The sequence below is a fragment of the Wyeomyia smithii genome, chromosome 2, assembly GCF_029784165.1.
Source record: "Wyeomyia smithii strain HCP4-BCI-WySm-NY-G18 chromosome 2, ASM2978416v1, whole genome shotgun sequence".
In the NCBI taxonomy this organism is placed as follows: domain Eukaryota; kingdom Metazoa; phylum Arthropoda; class Insecta; order Diptera; family Culicidae; genus Wyeomyia; species Wyeomyia smithii.
The window spans coordinates 247,149,965-247,167,048 of record NC_073695.1 but is presented as its reverse complement, the minus strand read 5'-3'; the positions used below and the strand labels follow the sequence as shown (position 1 = coordinate 247,167,048).

The window sequence follows — 17,084 nt, the reverse complement described above, 5'->3', positions numbered from 1 at the left end:
CATCGATGATCGACTCCGCACCATTTCTTCCAAATGTACATTTGGTACCAACGTTGGCTAGATCTAAGTTGAGTTTTGCCAAAGCTTCCAACAGAATCTGACCCCTCTGGTTCATAGAGCGACTTCTCCACTCAACAACCCAAGCGTTGAAGCCACCCGCCACCACCAACGGCGTTAGGCCCGTTAGCTGCATGGGTAACTGGTCGACCATCTGGGTGAATCTCTCGGTAGAGCAACGTGGCGGAGCTTAGCAACTGCAGTGGAACACTCCGTTCACCTTGGCAACCGCGTACCCTTCGTTTGAGGTTGAAACAACCTCCTGAATCGGGAACCTGCTCGTCGTCCATATGGTCTCCATGCTGGACTTATCCGCAACCCAGTTACCGTTTCCGGGAGGGATGCGGTAGGGGTCCGATACGATGGCGATGTCCGAAAGCGACTCGGTGACTGTTTGGTATAGCAGCTGCTGAGCCGCATAGCAGTGGCAATCAGCGAGAAGGAGATGTTAAAGCCGCTTTTCTTACGCTCCGAACTGGCCGTGAAAGGGGTAAATTTATAGTACGAAGTGCCTGTCGGAGGCAGTATTCTGGCCGGATATGGCGTCGGCCCATAGCACGAAGCTCCCCAAGTGAACCCACCAAGGTTTCCCAGCTACGTCCCATCGAGAATTTCTTGGTAAACCGGAAGCGTAAGAACAAAAGCCTGACAAAGTCATTTTCAATTGACAATTATCAGGTTATAGTGACGCTTTGACCCGTCGCTTTCAACTGAAAAGCTTTTGTATCATTTTCGAGCACTTCGTGAGTCACATGACACCCAGTCGAAAGCTCTTGCTGTGATTCTGACAACTGAAGGGCTTGAAATTGATACAAACGCTTTCCAATTGAAAGCAGAGATTATCACTCTCACTCTCACATGACGATTCTCAATTGAAAATGACAATAAGCGCTGACGGAGACAGAAAGCTTCCATACATTACTTCAAGCATATATATGGAGTAAATATTGATCGGAATTTGCGTAACGTATTTATTGGATACCATTGCCGTTCTAACTACGGCTTGAGGTATTGGAAAACTACCATCAAACAACGCGATGCGGTGCTAATTTCAATTGAGACGCTGAAGGAAAGGAAAGAGTCTCTCTCTCCGTCACTCTGTCCGTCGATTGAAATAGTCATTAGTTTCATTTGAAATGATCCGATCAACAACACACAGGAAAGAGAGAAAGAAGTGATTTGAAAACAATGAAACTGTTCATTGTTTTGTTTCGAAAATGTAGAGCCCTGGTAAGAACTACTCCAACAATTTTGTCGCAAAAACTGAGGAGGAATTGATAAATAAAACGAAGAATGAACTCTAAAACAAGCCTACACGCATATTTTCGTCGGCCATGGCGAATGTTCTGGTTAAAAACCAGAAGCCCAAGTAACACACGTTGGTATAGGATAGTTGACGTTACCTATTCCATGACATCAATATCACCAGAAAAGCGCAAAACATGGAGGCTAGTAGAACAAGTACCGATAACTGCATGAAAGCAAGCCAACTTGATATAATTAAGTGGCAAAATACATCTCGAGTACTAATACGGCAATGCGCAAATCTGTTGCTATGACAACTGTTAACCAGCGTATGCGCAAATGTGTTGTGCCTGCGCAGTGCAACTAGATCGACAATTGCTTTTATCAGTGGTAGTTTCAATTGATTATAAAATGATGAGAAAAATAATATTCAACCTTTCAAAAAGAGTTGTTTCTTTCGCTTGAATATTGAAATTGTTTTCGCATAGACTAGAAACTAGAAAACGTAAATAAATAAATAAACTAGAAATAAAAAATAAACTAGAAAACGTTGTTAGATATGCAATAACAAAAAACTGAAGTGATATTGGTAACACTACAAGCGTTTTGTTTATCTTTTGGTGGCGCGTTTTGACCCGCTTCGAATTAATATAGAAATCGTTCATATAACTCATATAACTATTTTGATCAAGTAATTTTAAGTTGGGTGTTGAATGCTACGACTATTGTACTAAGGAAAAGCATTTTACAGGTACGTAGTGTTGTTATTAGATGGTGTAATGTCTTTCGAAAAGACCAAGTGATAGTGATTGTCATTCTTAAACTCATGTTATTAAAAACATCTCCAAACCCAGAAAAAACGAGCTTGTTTTCGAAATGCGGTTGTATTACTGATGAAAAACAACTTCAAACACAATATAATAACACAAGTTTTCAATTGCGCTTGTAGTACTTTTATATGACTTGTTTCGTTGTTACTTATTTTCTAACAAGTTTTGTGTGTTACTTGGGAGGTTGCTCACAAGGACGTAGAGTTTTTCGCAAGTTAGCCAATATTATTACCTTCCATGGGGAATTTTATCAAACTCAGCTATCTATCCTAATTTTTTATTTCTATCACTATCCGAAAAAGTCCTTTTTTCAATGCAAACGTTACTGCTAAACGAAATTTAAACACCAAATGATTCTTACACATTCGATTGGCACTTTATTGTTGGTGCCCTGTCGATTTTCCGAAAAATGTTGTTCAGGTATCAGTAGGTCGCCAAGCATCAATTAGCTGAAGTTGCCTTCAAAAATTCAAAATGGCGTCTGGGGTCGATTTCCGGCATCTAGACATTGACTCGGTTCCGAAATTACCCATGATAGCTGCTATAGGGCAATTCTACAGTACACAATTCTACGAATACAGTTTTGCAACTCTCTTTTAACAAATATAAGATATCGTATGAAAAAGGCCAGAACACACCGCTAGGTGTTTTTTTAAGTTATGGTGGCTGGAATCGTTTCATATTATTTATTTAAACATATATTTGCATCCGAGCCGATGACAGTATTGCAAATGAATTAGAAATATAAAGTGCTGCCGAGTTGGGAACCGAACCTGCCTGACAAATACGAGTATTCAAACAAATTGCTACGCATGAGTAGTGAGTAGTGACATAACGAGTCATGAACTTTTCTTGACAAGCTTCCTTTTGTCGATTGCATCTTGTGTATATACAGGACAACGAATTCTATAAAACCAAACATTTTATTTACAGTGCAACCACCGAAACCAAATTCAATGTTCAGTCAGCCATGTAAATTCAAGCTGAAATTTTACTTTAGAATTGCTTTCCGCAACAAAGCACTTTGCTTGATGACAAAAGCTCTTTTCTTATTTACCCTACAGAAGTGAAGTTGGACGGAAACCACCAGGTAATGTCGTCTGGATATACTGATATACTACTTCTGGGGGCATAGACTGAGAAAAAAATTTTCAAAGAGCAGACACAAAGAGAAAAGAAAATTGCCAATACAATATGTTCTTTCCTAAAGCTGTTTACTATTTCTACTAGTACCAGCCTGAAGTCAGCAGGAGGGCAGATATTCAAACACTTCTCCTGCTCCGAATAAAGTTCTTCGGCAATGGTTTTACCAGTGAAAGCAATTTTAAATAAATTGACCATTCTCAACTCGGTGACTCTCCACCCTTGGACCCAGGATCGAACACCGAATGTAGACAACAATGTCTATTCATTCGTTTCCGATACAATGGCCATAGACAGTGCGCCGGCCGGAGGAGCATGTGCACGTGTGTAAACATACTTTCGTAATCATAAATTATGGTCGGCAAGCATGAAATTGTGTCACGTACTTTACCTTGTTGCTTGGCGTTGTTTCTGCCCCTTTTTCGGATGGTATAGGCTTATCGGTTCAGTTGTCTTTGGGCAAAGGTTCATACTGGTGATAAATAAATGTCATCGGATTAGGCTCTATAAGGTTTTTGATGGAGACGCATGGCGGTTCCGAATCGTGTCCGTTACCGTGCTACTCCAGCTTAGTTGGAGTGATTTACGACAAAGATGACGGTGTTAGACATTCTGACGAAGATAGCCTTTAATCGTTTATGGTCTACTGGGCAATAATTCCATTGTTTCGCTATCGTTTAATTTTACAATGCCGAATGTTTTCGTTACAATGATTCTCAGTCAATCAAAACTCTGCAATAATGGGCTGCAATTCGGTCAGAATAGTACCCTTCATGAAATCTAACACACTTTGGCTACAGCTCAGGATGTTCGATTCAATTAAATTCCATTGTTGACAACGCAAATCTCCTTCTATTCGGCAAGCACCATCCATTGCAGATGATGAACGATCCGACACGGGTGTGAAATATAGAGCTTGTCGCATGTCGCACTGGAATCCCTTTCCACACATTCGGGCAGATTTGGCTCGGGTGCGTAACGGAGAGGTGCGCCCATTCTCGCCCGGAGGCAACGTATAGAAGAGAACTCACAAGGCGGAAACCGAAATGAATTATGAGATTAATTCTCCGTATTCTATGGCACACGGTTGGCCAGCCAGGAAGCGGGAAAAAGGCATTTTCAATTTCGGACACGTTCGCACGCACTCACCTGCTGTCTGTTCCCGTATGCGTTCATGGAAGCGTTGAAAAGTTTGCCTCTTTCGGCGGCGATGTGTAGAGCCTATAAACGGACTATCGTCGTTGCAAGACACAGTAAGGACGAAGTTATGCCATATAGAGGAAAACATCAGGCGAAGCTGTGGGGCAATTTATTGCCCTTTGCTTAGGTTAAGAAGCTACCCCGTTGTAGCAGGCAGAGTTTCGTTAGGAATTTCGTTATTGCTCTAAGCTAATTAAAATTTTATGGCAACGCTCACCTTGCTGTAAATGGAGGAAAAGCTTCCACACAACCTTTACAAGCAGTTTAATAATAGATTAATATTAGTTTCGTGCTTTGAGAACAGAGCACATTACGGAATAGTTGACGAAAGCTCGGTTTGCTTTCAGTGATGAAAATAACGTGAGAGTTTTCCACTTCATGTTGAACACAGCATTAGGAATGCTGTTTAAATAATTGGCTAGTAAATCCGTTTATTGCTGGGTACAAACGAAATCTATTATAGTAAAAATATCTACTAATATTGCTGAGTTTATAACAGTAGATGAAATTATGAAACCACACAGCAAATTGACTTTCCTCGGCAAATCTTCTCTATTGATCAGGAACACCAATACGAAACTGAGCTTTGCCATTTTGAGCATTTATGAAATTTTTAACGCAAGGTAAACATATTTAAAAAAAACTCATAGGGGCACGGCGCTGTCAGTTGTTTGACAGTTGAAAAGCAGAAAGTCGTAAACATTGAAGGGTGCATTTGGAAGTATTTTTCAAACCGCTTTTTTCTTTAATAGTAACTAAAGTTGTTGTGATTAAATGTGTTGATTTGAAAGAGTGATGCATATGAATACAGATTTCAGTGGTAGTAAAATAATATCATTTGGTCTTGTGCTTTTTTTTAGTGCAATTAGTCAACCATTTTTTTCATGCTGGAAAATAATCATCACTTTCGGATGAAAGTTTTATTTAACTAGAGTTGAAATGTGCAACTGCAAATCTTGTGAAGTGTTTGTCGCATGTATAAGGATCGGTCGGACGTAGCGATAAGTGAGTGACTTAAACAAAAGAGGAAGATATCGTCATAATCAAACAGCTGCTTTTTCACTGATTCGGCCGAATATGGTGAGTCGCGAGTGCATTTTGTTTGTTCAATGTGTTTATATGCCTGTTTCGACGTATTTCTAGGATCTAAATGTGCACTGCTTACGGGTAGATATTGATTTGATGAACCTCTTCGATTTTGCCCAAAGTAGCAAACGGAATTGGGTTGAAAGGAGCGAGCTTTTCAAAAATAATCATGTACTAATTGTGGGAATCACTAGGATAGAAGGTGACAATATCCACATTTATTGCAGCTGCCTGCGAGGCTCAAACCCTCGAGCACCGCCAAGAGAAATAAGATTTGTGACGTCTCACTTTAAAATTCGTTGAGAAAATCGGTGATAAATTTGTACTGAAAAGGAAACACGATTACTACGGACAGGTCCAGCTTGCAATGTTTCTACTAGATTTAAAATCAACAGATTTTGTGATATACAGTTCTTTGGAAGACAACTATTTTGTTATAGACGTGCAATATGATGCGGCATTTACTGAAGAATTGCTCAACGCACTTGGTGCGATATACTTTAATCGATTTCTCCCAATTATCGCTTCTGAATGAAAATTAACCATGTTCTTATGTTGTTTAATTTAATAAGAAATTCGAAAACGTTAAAATAAATTTTAAAACTCATATTGTTTTATTTATTTAACAGAAACAAATCTATCATCTGACAAAATGGGTGCTGATAAATTAACTACTCCTGCTATAATAACCATTATATCATCTAGTAAATGTAAAATTGCTAAATCAACCTTTTCAGTCAAAATTTTAAAATTTTTCATCCGTTGGATTCCTCGTTCTACGTGAACACGTGCGCCAGTAATTGACACATTGTCACGAGCTTCTCTAATATTGAACTGTTCATTTATTAAAGTCGGAGGACGCACTAGTTCTAAATTACGTTGTTCGAGCTCCTTTTTGATAGCAAAGCCTTTATCAACCATCACAGCATCATGCTTGTCGAACAAAGATATCATGTCACTAGCGTTGAAAATGAATTTGTCCGATGCTCTCCCAACATATCCTTGGCTTACATAGTTGAGGCATCCACCAGGGGTAACCGATACAAGATATTTAGCAGTTTCGCGAACCAATGACTCTTTGAAATTTTTATTGAAAGTTTATCGCATTCACAAACTATTTCCCAACTTACTTATAATAAAAAAATCTGTTGTTCGAAAATGATTACTGCACACTTGTTCATGCCTCAAAGGTACATATTTTAACTTTAACAGATTAACCTGAAATAAAATAAACACATAACTTCCTATTGCAAAAATAGTGATTTAAAATACCCATTCACGCCACCGTTTATTGTCCTTTAACCGGTCCGGCAGTTTATAAAAAGACGTACCAAGATCCCGTTTTTTCTGCATGACGGTACCACACAGCGCAGGTACGATCCAGTTTGTTTTTCTAGTCTAACAGTATACATCTGGATTACCTAATAAAGCAATAAATACCATCGATCATATTAGTACATACAAGTATCATTCACGGACTTGCGATAGAAACTAAAACTGGGTGTGGTTCTTAGTATTTTTCGGAGAAAACCCTCCGTGAAATGAACACTTTTCTGCTTCACAAAAACATGTACTTACCTTATTCGGAATAACAAGCGTCGGCGACACCAACTTTTTAACATACCACCAAAAAATGAACTATCGAGACCTACAAATCACTTCAGATGAAAAAAAAACCCTGAGAACTTAACAAAAACTGCAGAAAAATACAGTTTGATAATCGCTTTTTCTGCCGATCGATTGTTTACGTTTTTCTGCTTTTCCAATAAACTATTCCAGATGGCAGTACTGTACATGGGAAGCTCCCTATTTAGCCTGAATTCAATGCCTAGACAACTTAGCAACAAGTTGGCCATGCATAACCAGTAACTTTCTGACCGCACAGACCAGCGTCAGTCATAGTTTATCCAACAATTCGATTCGTCGTCGGAAATCACATCAGAGCACATTATGGGAATTTCCGTGCTCCTGCCGCCAGCCGCATTCTTCCTGGGGATCGATGGTAAATAGAATTAGTGCCCGTCAGCATTCGTCAAGCACTCCATATATTCCCAAGCACACAACACCGAGCAGTACATTTTAGCCACAAATGTATTTTCATCTGCAGTCACATTTCGACATTTGTCCACCGCATGAAATATGAAGATCCACAGCTGCCGACCGCGTACTGGGTAGGATGATGCTGTATTCGTCAATTACAGAGTTTCGGAAATGTGCAAGCAATAAATTAATTACCATGTCCCACCCCCGGGTTTGGGTCAGCTTCCACCCTTTCGAAAGTACTGCATCCTTTTATAATGCCAACCGAGTTTTCCCTGCTGGTGCAAATCATCGTCACTGCCACGTCTAGTGCCTAAGTTATCGAAGCAATGACACATGTTGCAATTCAGTCATGTGCATCAATGGGTATGAAAATGTAATATTCATCATGCATTCAGTATGCGTGGACGCGTCGACACTCGGGTGCTGGTGACATCGAAGCTTGGGGGTGGTAAACTGATTTAATTAGTTCTTTGGAAAATCAAGCCTGTATCCATTGAATTTTTATTTCATTTCCCCCATTACTATGATTCTATTTTACATTATTACAGAAGCAATCACCTGCATTGGTACCGCGAATCCGAGTACTTCGTTTGACAGATTTAGATGCCTAAAGCTGGCCTTCTCTTGTACTTTCAAGCGCTATTCTTCTCTAGCCGCCTCCCTCAGCATTTTCACTCCCACAACATACATAAAGTTTTCTGCTCCTTTCGAGAACGCACCAACCATCTCCTAAGCTTAAAACAAGAATGAAGCGAAAATTTAATTAAGTTTTCCCCGTGTATGTCTTTGATCCACCCTCGATGCCGCGGAAACAAAACCACTACCAGGCGGCGGACATTCTACCGTCTTGCAATTAGTGCTAAATTGGGCGACGTGCGATTAGAGCGGGCTCCTTGAACCAAACGAGCTTCTTTTTCGCGGCCGCGGGATTCCGAGCGAATCTGGAGCACGGATAATTTGCAAAGAATTAGGAAAACGTGAAAGTTCGCAATCTCTTCCATCAGCGCGAGCGCCAGCGTAAATAATAGTGGAGGTGTCGCGTGGCAACCTAGCCGGGGATCTGCTTAATTAAATTTAGCGAGTTAATTTGCACAATGTTCAGGATGTAAATTCAATCTGATCTGTTGGTGTGACATCGGCACCTCAGCCGGTACGCCGTACGCACCCGGTATGGAACGTTACATGTAAGATTACCTTTGGCCATTTACTTAGATAGATTATTGTTTATAACAATAACACACAAGCTACGCTATCAATGCAGTACGAAATTTCCATTGCGTATACGTAGTTTCAGACAATTTTTATTAACCGCAGTATGCAGTTCGAAAAGGAATTCATTTTCCTATTCCAATCCCATGTAAAATTCAGGCACTGAATCAGGCAATGAAATTTCTTCTGGTAGCTAGTACGCAGCTAAAAAGAAATCATAAACCGAAAGGGAAAACAAAGTTCACTTGCTGTGAACACTGCTGTGAAGCAAAATGTCACTTGTTCTTGCACGGAATAATGATCACTAACATTATTCAGGTACTGAAAGTGTCAGGTAGTTGGTTGGTCGTCTCACACCCAGCGATGCCAGATGTGAAGACATTCTAGTAGATTCTACGTGATTGTCATTTGGGTTCATCATGGCCTGGTAAAATGAATTATCCTTTGAAACTTATTCAGTAGATGCATACATTTCATGTGAGTTTTACGTAGAATTCATCTACTGGTAAACGAAGAATTTGCATACCTGAGTGATTTATCACGCAACATATTTTGATAATTTCAAAAACCCGTTTCCTAGCTCATAAAAATTAGAGAAATAAATGAAACTTGTACATTTCGTAAAACGGGTTACAGGTATGCAAATTCGTCAATTCGTAAATGAGTAAAACAACATAAAAACTGATAAATATTACGACATTCCTGGGGATTGTTATTGTCCACTGCAGCTGTTTTTGTTCAGGTAACTCTTCCTCCTTTGAACTGAAGCTGTGTGAAACCTGTAAACTCAAGTCTCGAGTTAATTATGATTTTTAGAAAATTCACTTATTTGCAAGTCATCCAGAAATTCTGTTTTATGTTCAGAATCAGACAACAGCTTCGCCATTTTGATTTCTGGCTCGTTTCGCACAGAGAATTCACGCGATACATCCTGTTTGACGTTGTCAACTTCACGTAGATGGTACGTGATTAACCATGGTATGCATGAGATTTTCACGTAGATGTTATGTTTGTCACATAAGTCATGCAAAATGACACGTAACAATAACGTAAAAAATATTTTGAGTCTACGATGAAGACATTAATTTTTGTGACGACAACGTGAAGACATTGGAGAAAACATGTGAAGACATAGAAAAATATGTGAACGACCCGAATTTTGCATTAGTGCATTAGTGTTTTTTTTTTTTGCTCGACAGTTTTAGATTTGCCGGAAAGGTAGGAAGACATTTTTTTCGCGGACCGTGAAGACTTTTGAAAAAATTACCTGGCATCCTTGCTCTCACACCAGATCGCGGTAAACAAGTGTGTTCGTGTTATAGAGAGAAAAGCAAAAATTATGCGCTCACTGACGTCAGATATCGTTACTGTGAAGCGTGTGAAGCATTCTCAGCTGTCAAAATTCCGTTTGGAAATAAGGGCAAAATTTCGTGAACCTCTTTTCTTTTCAACTGCGTACCATGCTTTAGTAAGAAAAAATGACCTTTTCTTTTGTTGAAAAGTTGTGAGGTTGAAATGAATTCTGAGTCACTTGCTCAGCAGCGCTTCTAGTTGTCGTATATGGAATCTTTTGACAGTTTGCTTCAAAAAGCTTTATTTTTAGAAAAAATGTATCCAGTACGAAAAATCCGACACATTATTCAACATACTAGAATTCACAAAAGTCCTGGAATATTTTGGTCTGATTTGGCAAGCTGCCACTACAGCCAAGGGTATAGTAACATCGAGGGGAAGTTTCTTGAAAAGAGCTTCTAACTGCCCCAACTCCGCCCAATCGAAAAATGTGCACTTGCCAAGCAGAAACCGAAGAAAAGTGGCAAGGTAATACAGAATGCGGCGAAGGTAAAAAGAACTAGGAAAACGATGTCGTAAATTCACCAAAACTGTAAAGAGATATATTTTTGATATTTTTTTGATAAGTACATTAAATAAATAATTTTCGTCAGTTATTCTCTTTCTCAAAAAGAAGTGATATTCCAGTTACAAATATACATATCGTCAGCGGTGCTATCGTACCAAACAGACACGCAGCACAAGCAGCTGTGCCAGGGCAATGACCGCCAGCACCATCGGTTGCCCAAGTTGGGCCAACAGCAGCGTACTGCTCCGGTTGCAGGGTGTCCTTCCGGCTCCCGATTCGCAAACGCACACCTCGATCTCCCGGCCACTACGATCCTCGGTGTAGCAGGTGGACGTCGTCGATGATTCGTTGTCCACGTTCATTTTGGCGCACATATACGTGATGTTCTCAACTGCAAATAATAACGGTGGCCAGCATTAGAGCGATTGTGGTTATGTGAGCCGCTGCAGCGTTTCATTAGTTGAACTAATCATCAATGTCATCATACTCCGCTGAGTGAGTTGTAATATAATGAAGCACGCATTTAGGATTAGTTCAAAATCGACCGTACGATTTTAGTCTCTAGCGATTTTCAACTGTTGAATAACGTACCGGACATTTGCGATGGGGATTAGTTTTGAATCCAATAGCCGGAGTCGGAAGATTTCAATATTTTATAATCTTTTTAGATCTATGAAGGAGAATAAAATTCATTTAAACCAGAGTGGACCTTTTGAATCCCTGTTAAAATTTGCCCGAAATATTCACCACAGTTGAAAAATACTTCGGAGAGTCAAGAAATTACAATGAAGTGTCAAATGTCAAGGTCCTGAAAAAAATTATAACCTCAAACATTTGTTGGCTACAGATTTACACATTTACTTTTTTTTCTTTACTCTTTTGAACTTGTTTGATTTCAATTATTTGCTTATAGTATCTCTACTTCATCTCAAATTTAGAGCTATGAAAAACACAATAATATTGAGTTGATTCAGCGTTTTAAGTTGCTTTCTTATTTTTTTCTCCTAATTCTTCTTAAACTTCACGTATGTCCTCGATATTTGTCGTAGCAGAAATATATTAAATCACCCATTCATGTACTCTAAACCATTTCAAGCTATCTAATTAACTCTAACAAAAATTAAACTGGTTCTTACTCACAAAATGGGAAAAAGAAAAGAGAGATCAAACAAAATTAACGATCAAATTTGGACCTCTACACTAACATCTTAAGTATCAACGATAACAATACTTACTTGCACCGTTATACCGATAAGTAAACCGGGCACAGACCTCTCCACGCACTAATCGACAAGCAATTTGCGACGGTTTGTCCTTATACTCGTTCCACATGTATTCCGTATCCGGCACATTGCTATTATCTGTAACATTGCGCTGAGAATTACCATCCAGCCAATTAGCAGAAAACACAAGATTTTAGCAAAAACATACTTGTGACTACCAGCGGATGAAAACACGGAATACCGTTGGCTTTCTTCAGCAAATTTTCGCATGTTATATTCTTATATGGACTGTCCTTGTTGTACTTGGGACCTAGCCACGTGAACCGGAAACAGTACGGATTGTTTTTGTATTCCTCGGCAGGCGAAAGAGTCGTCACCAGAGGATCATCTATGTCGGTGGCTGAAAGAGTTGGAAGTCAAATCACCTTTATTACAGTTTGACTGTGAATTTTACCCCCGTGCACACTGCCAACCCAAAGCAGATATAAGGCCGACCAATAGTAATAAACCTGCATGCTTGTTAATCCCAAAAAATAAGAAGCTTATCAAATTTACGGTTTCAGATCGAAATCGAATAAATCACCACCGATATCATTTATGACAAAGAAATGACTGGTTATCAAGAAAGAAACAGGCAAGACTTCAATTATTGCGCCTATCTTATCACGCCAATATGATGGCCAAAAGAAAAGCACTTAACTATAGATTCCGATTGGTTTTTATCAACGATAACAGGTGATAAGTTCAGAGCGAAATATATCACCAAAGGAAATATTTCACAGTGAAATTGCGCGGAAAGATTTCATTCCAAAAGCTTTCTTTTCCCAGAAAGCGTCAAGAATCCAATAGCAACCGTAGAAAAAGATAAGCAATCAATAAAAGTTGATTCCTTAAACAACCCCAATTCTATTTCTAATTCTATACTGTAAAGGCAAACTACAATTAACTAAGCACACTTTTATTTTCAATGGAAAAATTTATTCGCTACTTAACTGAATCGGCCGGCTTAGAATTAAGCACAAAAACTTCACTTGTTTTTTGTATCTTTCTCTTTCACACGCACACACTACTCAGCGGGAGCCGGTTCCGGTTCCGGGAATGCCGACAGAAAACGAAATGCATCTGAAGTGGAAATCGACGGAAAAAAGGATTTACTGATAATTACTGGTCGGCGTGTTGTGCTATCGGGTTTGTTTTCCGCAACCTATGCTGATTCGCTCACATTCGGGGCCCCTAGCAGTCTCATTTAGCCTAAACCGGTGAAACCATGTACGACTCCGGGAATTTGAACGAATGATGGCCCAAGGCGAAGATGTTCGGCAGCAGCCCGGCATTGGGAATGATATTCCATGACAGTGTTAACGTTACGTTTTGATGATTCCTGTAAGTTAAAATCAATTATTGTTGTGTTTATTGATGAGTAATAAAATCCATCACTTTAGGCCATTGCCGTCATCCCAGAAGTAATACTTGGTGTTCATGTTCTTGAAATCCAAATTGGCATTCTCGCCTCGCAGAATAATTTTATCCCACAACACCACTTGGTTCAGTTCGTTCTGCTCGGTTTTGTACTCGGCGGTCAGATATAGGAACAGCTGCTTTACATTCCAATTGAACAGACCGTTCAAGTCGGTATTAAGATCGAATGTGAGGAAACCAAGATCGTTTTTCTCCCGGGAAGCACTGAAGTCTGGAACATTTTTACTGGAGAGCAAAAACAAATGATAATATAGATTAATGACGTGTACGTGGTCTTTCAGCATTGGATGCCCGATACTTACACAAGGACTTTTACGGTATTAATCTTGGCATTAGTTCGATAGTCGTTGAAAAAGGTCGATGCAAAGCAGCAGAATGTCAGAAAGGCCAATACACTGAGCGAGTAGGCCAGGATTGCGTTTCCTCGCGTAAGAACCGTGTGCATTTTTGGTTATTTTTGATATGCAAGCAGAACTATCTATTCAAGTGTTTTTCCACTAACTCCTTTATACACTTGATCAAACAACAAAACAGTGCAGATTTTCGGCAGTAAATCCCGCGAAAACCAGTATTTAATCCGATTTTTTTCTTCTTTTCAATGCCGCTTGGAACAAATCCCACCGTACCACGACACGAAGCAACCAACTGTCAAATCGAGATGCGCTCTATATGCGGGGTGTTACGAAAAAGGTGCGGGCTACATCTTTGTGTTTGGTTGATTTCTAGCGTGAATCAACCAAAAGGTGTAACTAGCATTTATCGCATTTATCTCAAACAAATTGATTGGTCATATTTGGGATCGAAATTTTCATCAAAACGTTTTTTAAAAAATATTTTCTGCCTCAAAAATCGCCGATTATTTCCGTAAAATCATAATGCACTTAACTCGATACAAGTTTAGCCGAATTATTTTCCCCTCGTTTATGTACATACTATCAAAATTTAGCTCGTTGCAATAGAAGCTATTTTGATTTCTACAGACCAAAACAAAAATAAAATAATAATAAATGATATTACGGAGCAATATATATAACCTTTGACCTATATACCTACCTTTAACTAATAAAGTGCTACAAGAAATCATGCTTTGTTTTGGTTTTCGAAAAAATGAATAAATTAGGAACAAACAAACGACAGAGCAGCATTAAGATTCAACAACAAATGGCAACAAATGGTGAGTTGACAACCTGGAAGGAGCGTCAAACATAGCTTCGGCCCTCACAAGTTCCTATCTCACACCTCCGCGAGTCATATGATTACACTAGACTGCCGGTTGGAACATGGATACAACTGGTTGGTGTTGCCTGGGCAATGTTGTCATCCGACACTAGCTAAGTGAGAAGGTGCGACGCGATAATTGGCGCGTAAACCATATTCCGGCGGTAGAGGAAATGCTTCGCCAACCTGAGCTTCTGTTCACCAAGATGGTGCGGCTCAAAACAGCGTCTGATCTCCATGTTAGGAGCGGCTGATCAACGTCCTGGTGGCAGCGTGGGACTCTAAACAGAGCTGACACGATGGTCCCCCAGCGAGACAGGGGGTTGGGGAAGGCCCAACAAGCCGCCCCGGAAAACGATATGTTACAAACAACGTAAGAGATAATACGGATCGGAACAATCGGCATAGACCTAGGCAACGAAATAAGGACTACGATTGGAAACTTGGGACATGGAACTGCAAATCGCTCTGCTTTTCAGGATGCGACAGGATAATCTATGACGAGCTACATCCACGCAACTTCGAAGTCGTAGCGCTGCAGGAACTTTGTTGACCAGAGCTGTGGCACAACCAGCGAGCTGGGAACCGGCTTCATAGTACTGGGTAAGATGCGCCAACGCGTGATGGGGTGGCAGCCGATCAACGCAAGGATGTGCAAGTTGAGGATAAAGGGCCGGTTCTTCAATTACAGCATCATCAACGTGCACTGCCCACATGAAGGAAGACCCGACGACGAGAAGGAAGCGTTCTACGCGCTGCTGGAGCAGGTCTACGATAGCTGCCCGCGACGGGACGTGAAAATCGTTATTGGGGACATGAATGCTAAGGTAGGCCGGGAGGCAATATACAGACCGGTAATCGGACCAGATAGCCTGCATGTCGTGTCTAATGATAACGGCCATCGGTGCGTAAACTTCGCGGCCTCCTGTGGTATGGTAGTCCGAAGTACCTTCTTCCCCCGCAAAGATATCCACAAATCCACCTGGAGATCACCCGACCAACAGACAGAGAACCAAATCGACCACGTTCTAATCGACGGCAGGTTCTTCTCCGACATCATCAACGTTCGCACCTACCGCAGTGCGAATATAGATTCGGACCACTACCAAGTAGCTGTGTGCATGCGCTCAAAACTATCGACGGTGTATAACACCCGCCGAAGTCGAACGCCGCGACCAAATATTGAGCAACTGCGGGACGCCGAGGCTGCACAGGAATACGCGCAGCAGCTGGAGGCAGTGCTACCCACGGAAGAGCAGCTTGGCGCAGCTACCCTTGAAGATGGCTGGAGGAGCATCCGATCCGCCATAGGTAGCACTGCTGTAACGCTACTAGGTACAAGGGCCCCGAATCATAGAAATGACTGGTTTGACTGCGAATGCAAACGGTTAGTCGAGGAGAAGAATGCAGCACGGGCGAGAATGCTGCAACACCGCACGAGAGCGAACGTGGAACGATACCGACAGGCACGGAACAGCCAAAACTCAGTCCTCCGAAGGAAGAAGCGCCAGCAAGAGGACCGAGATCGCGTAGCGATGGAAGAGCTGTACCAAGCTAACGACACTCGGAAGTTCTACGAGAAGCTGAACAGCTCCCGTAAAGGCTTCGTGTCGCAAGCCGATATGTGCAGGAGCTTGGACGGCAACCTCCTTACTGACGAGTGTGAGGTGCTCGAAAGGTGGAGACAGCACTTCGACGAGCATCTAAACGGCGATGCAGTAGAGCGCGAGGACGATATGGCAACTGATCTTGGTGCACGAGCAGAAGACATCAGAATCCCAGCCCCCGATCTTCTGGAGGTGGAGGAGGAGATTGGTCGGCTGAAAAACAACAAAGCTGCTGGAGTGGACCAACTTCCCAGCGAGCTATTGAAATACGGTGGAGAAACACTGGCTAGAGCCGTGCACTGGGTCATTGTCAAGGTTGAGGAGGAAGAACGAGTACCGGAGGAGTGGATGGAGGGTATTGTGTGTCCCATCTACAAAAAGGGCGATAAACTGGAGTGCTGGATCGAGTGATGTGTGTAGTTCGTGTTTCGGGGACACTCTCGAGCCCCTTCGAAACCCGAAGAGGGCTGAGGCAAGGTGATGGTCTCTCGTGCCTACTGTTCAACATTGCCCTGGAAGGTGTCATTAGAAGAGCGGGGATTAACACGAGTGGCACGATATTCCAAAAGTCGATTCAACTGTTTGGTTTCGCCGACGATATTGGCATTGTGGCTCGGACCTTTGTGAAGATGGCGGATACGTACATCGGACTAAAGGCTGAAGCCAAACGGATTGGACTGGTCATCAATGCATCGAAGACGAAGTACATGAAAGGAAGGGGTTCACGTGAAGACAGTAACAGTATCAGTAACCTCCCACCTCGAGTTCAAATTGGTGGTAATGAAATCGAGGTGGTCGATGAGTTCGTGTACCTGGGCTCACTGGTAACTGCCGACAACGATACCAGCAGAGAAATTCAATGGCGCATTATGGCAGGAAATCG

The 17,084-nt window shown here is 41.2% G+C and overlaps 3 protein-coding genes across 4 annotated transcripts; all 3 read right to left on the bottom strand.

Annotated features, from left to right (window-relative positions):
• Positions 1-6,140: 6,140 nt before the first annotated feature.
• LOC129723705 (uncharacterized) lies at positions 6,141-7,403 on the bottom strand. Its single transcript, XM_055678075.1, has 4 exons — positions 7,140-7,403; positions 6,834-6,982; positions 6,692-6,779; positions 6,141-6,637 (listed from the first exon to the last, which is right to left on the bottom strand). The coding sequence occupies exons 2-4, from the start codon at positions 6,912-6,914 to the stop codon at positions 6,180-6,182; spliced, it is 627 nt and encodes a 208-aa protein (XP_055534050.1). The 5' UTR covers positions 6,915-6,982; positions 7,140-7,403; the 3' UTR covers positions 6,141-6,179.
• Positions 7,404-10,682: 3,279 nt separating this feature from the next.
• LOC129724604 (uncharacterized) lies at positions 10,683-12,491 on the bottom strand. Of its 2 annotated transcripts, none has more exons than XM_055679612.1 (4): positions 12,352-12,491; positions 12,106-12,297; positions 11,910-12,035; positions 10,683-11,065 (listed from the first exon to the last, which is right to left on the bottom strand). In XM_055679612.1, the coding sequence occupies exons 1-4, from the start codon at positions 12,410-12,412 to the stop codon at positions 10,821-10,823; spliced, it is 624 nt and encodes a 207-aa protein (XP_055535587.1). In that variant the 5' UTR covers positions 12,413-12,491; the 3' UTR covers positions 10,683-10,820. The 2 variants fall into 2 exon arrangements, with proteins under 2 accessions (XP_055535587.1, XP_055535588.1); XM_055679613.1 differs by having other exon boundaries at positions 12,106-12,285.
• A 348-nt stretch (positions 12,492-12,839) lies between these two features.
• On the bottom strand, positions 12,840-14,029 carry LOC129722377 (signal peptidase complex subunit 3). Its single transcript, XM_055675775.1, has 3 exons — positions 13,679-14,029; positions 13,335-13,601; positions 12,840-13,278 (listed from the first exon to the last, which is right to left on the bottom strand). Exons 1-3 carry the CDS (start codon positions 13,819-13,821, stop codon positions 13,149-13,151), a joined length of 540 nt encoding a protein of 179 aa, XP_055531750.1. The 5' UTR covers positions 13,822-14,029; the 3' UTR covers positions 12,840-13,148.
• Between the last annotated feature and the right edge of the window lie 3,055 nt (positions 14,030-17,084).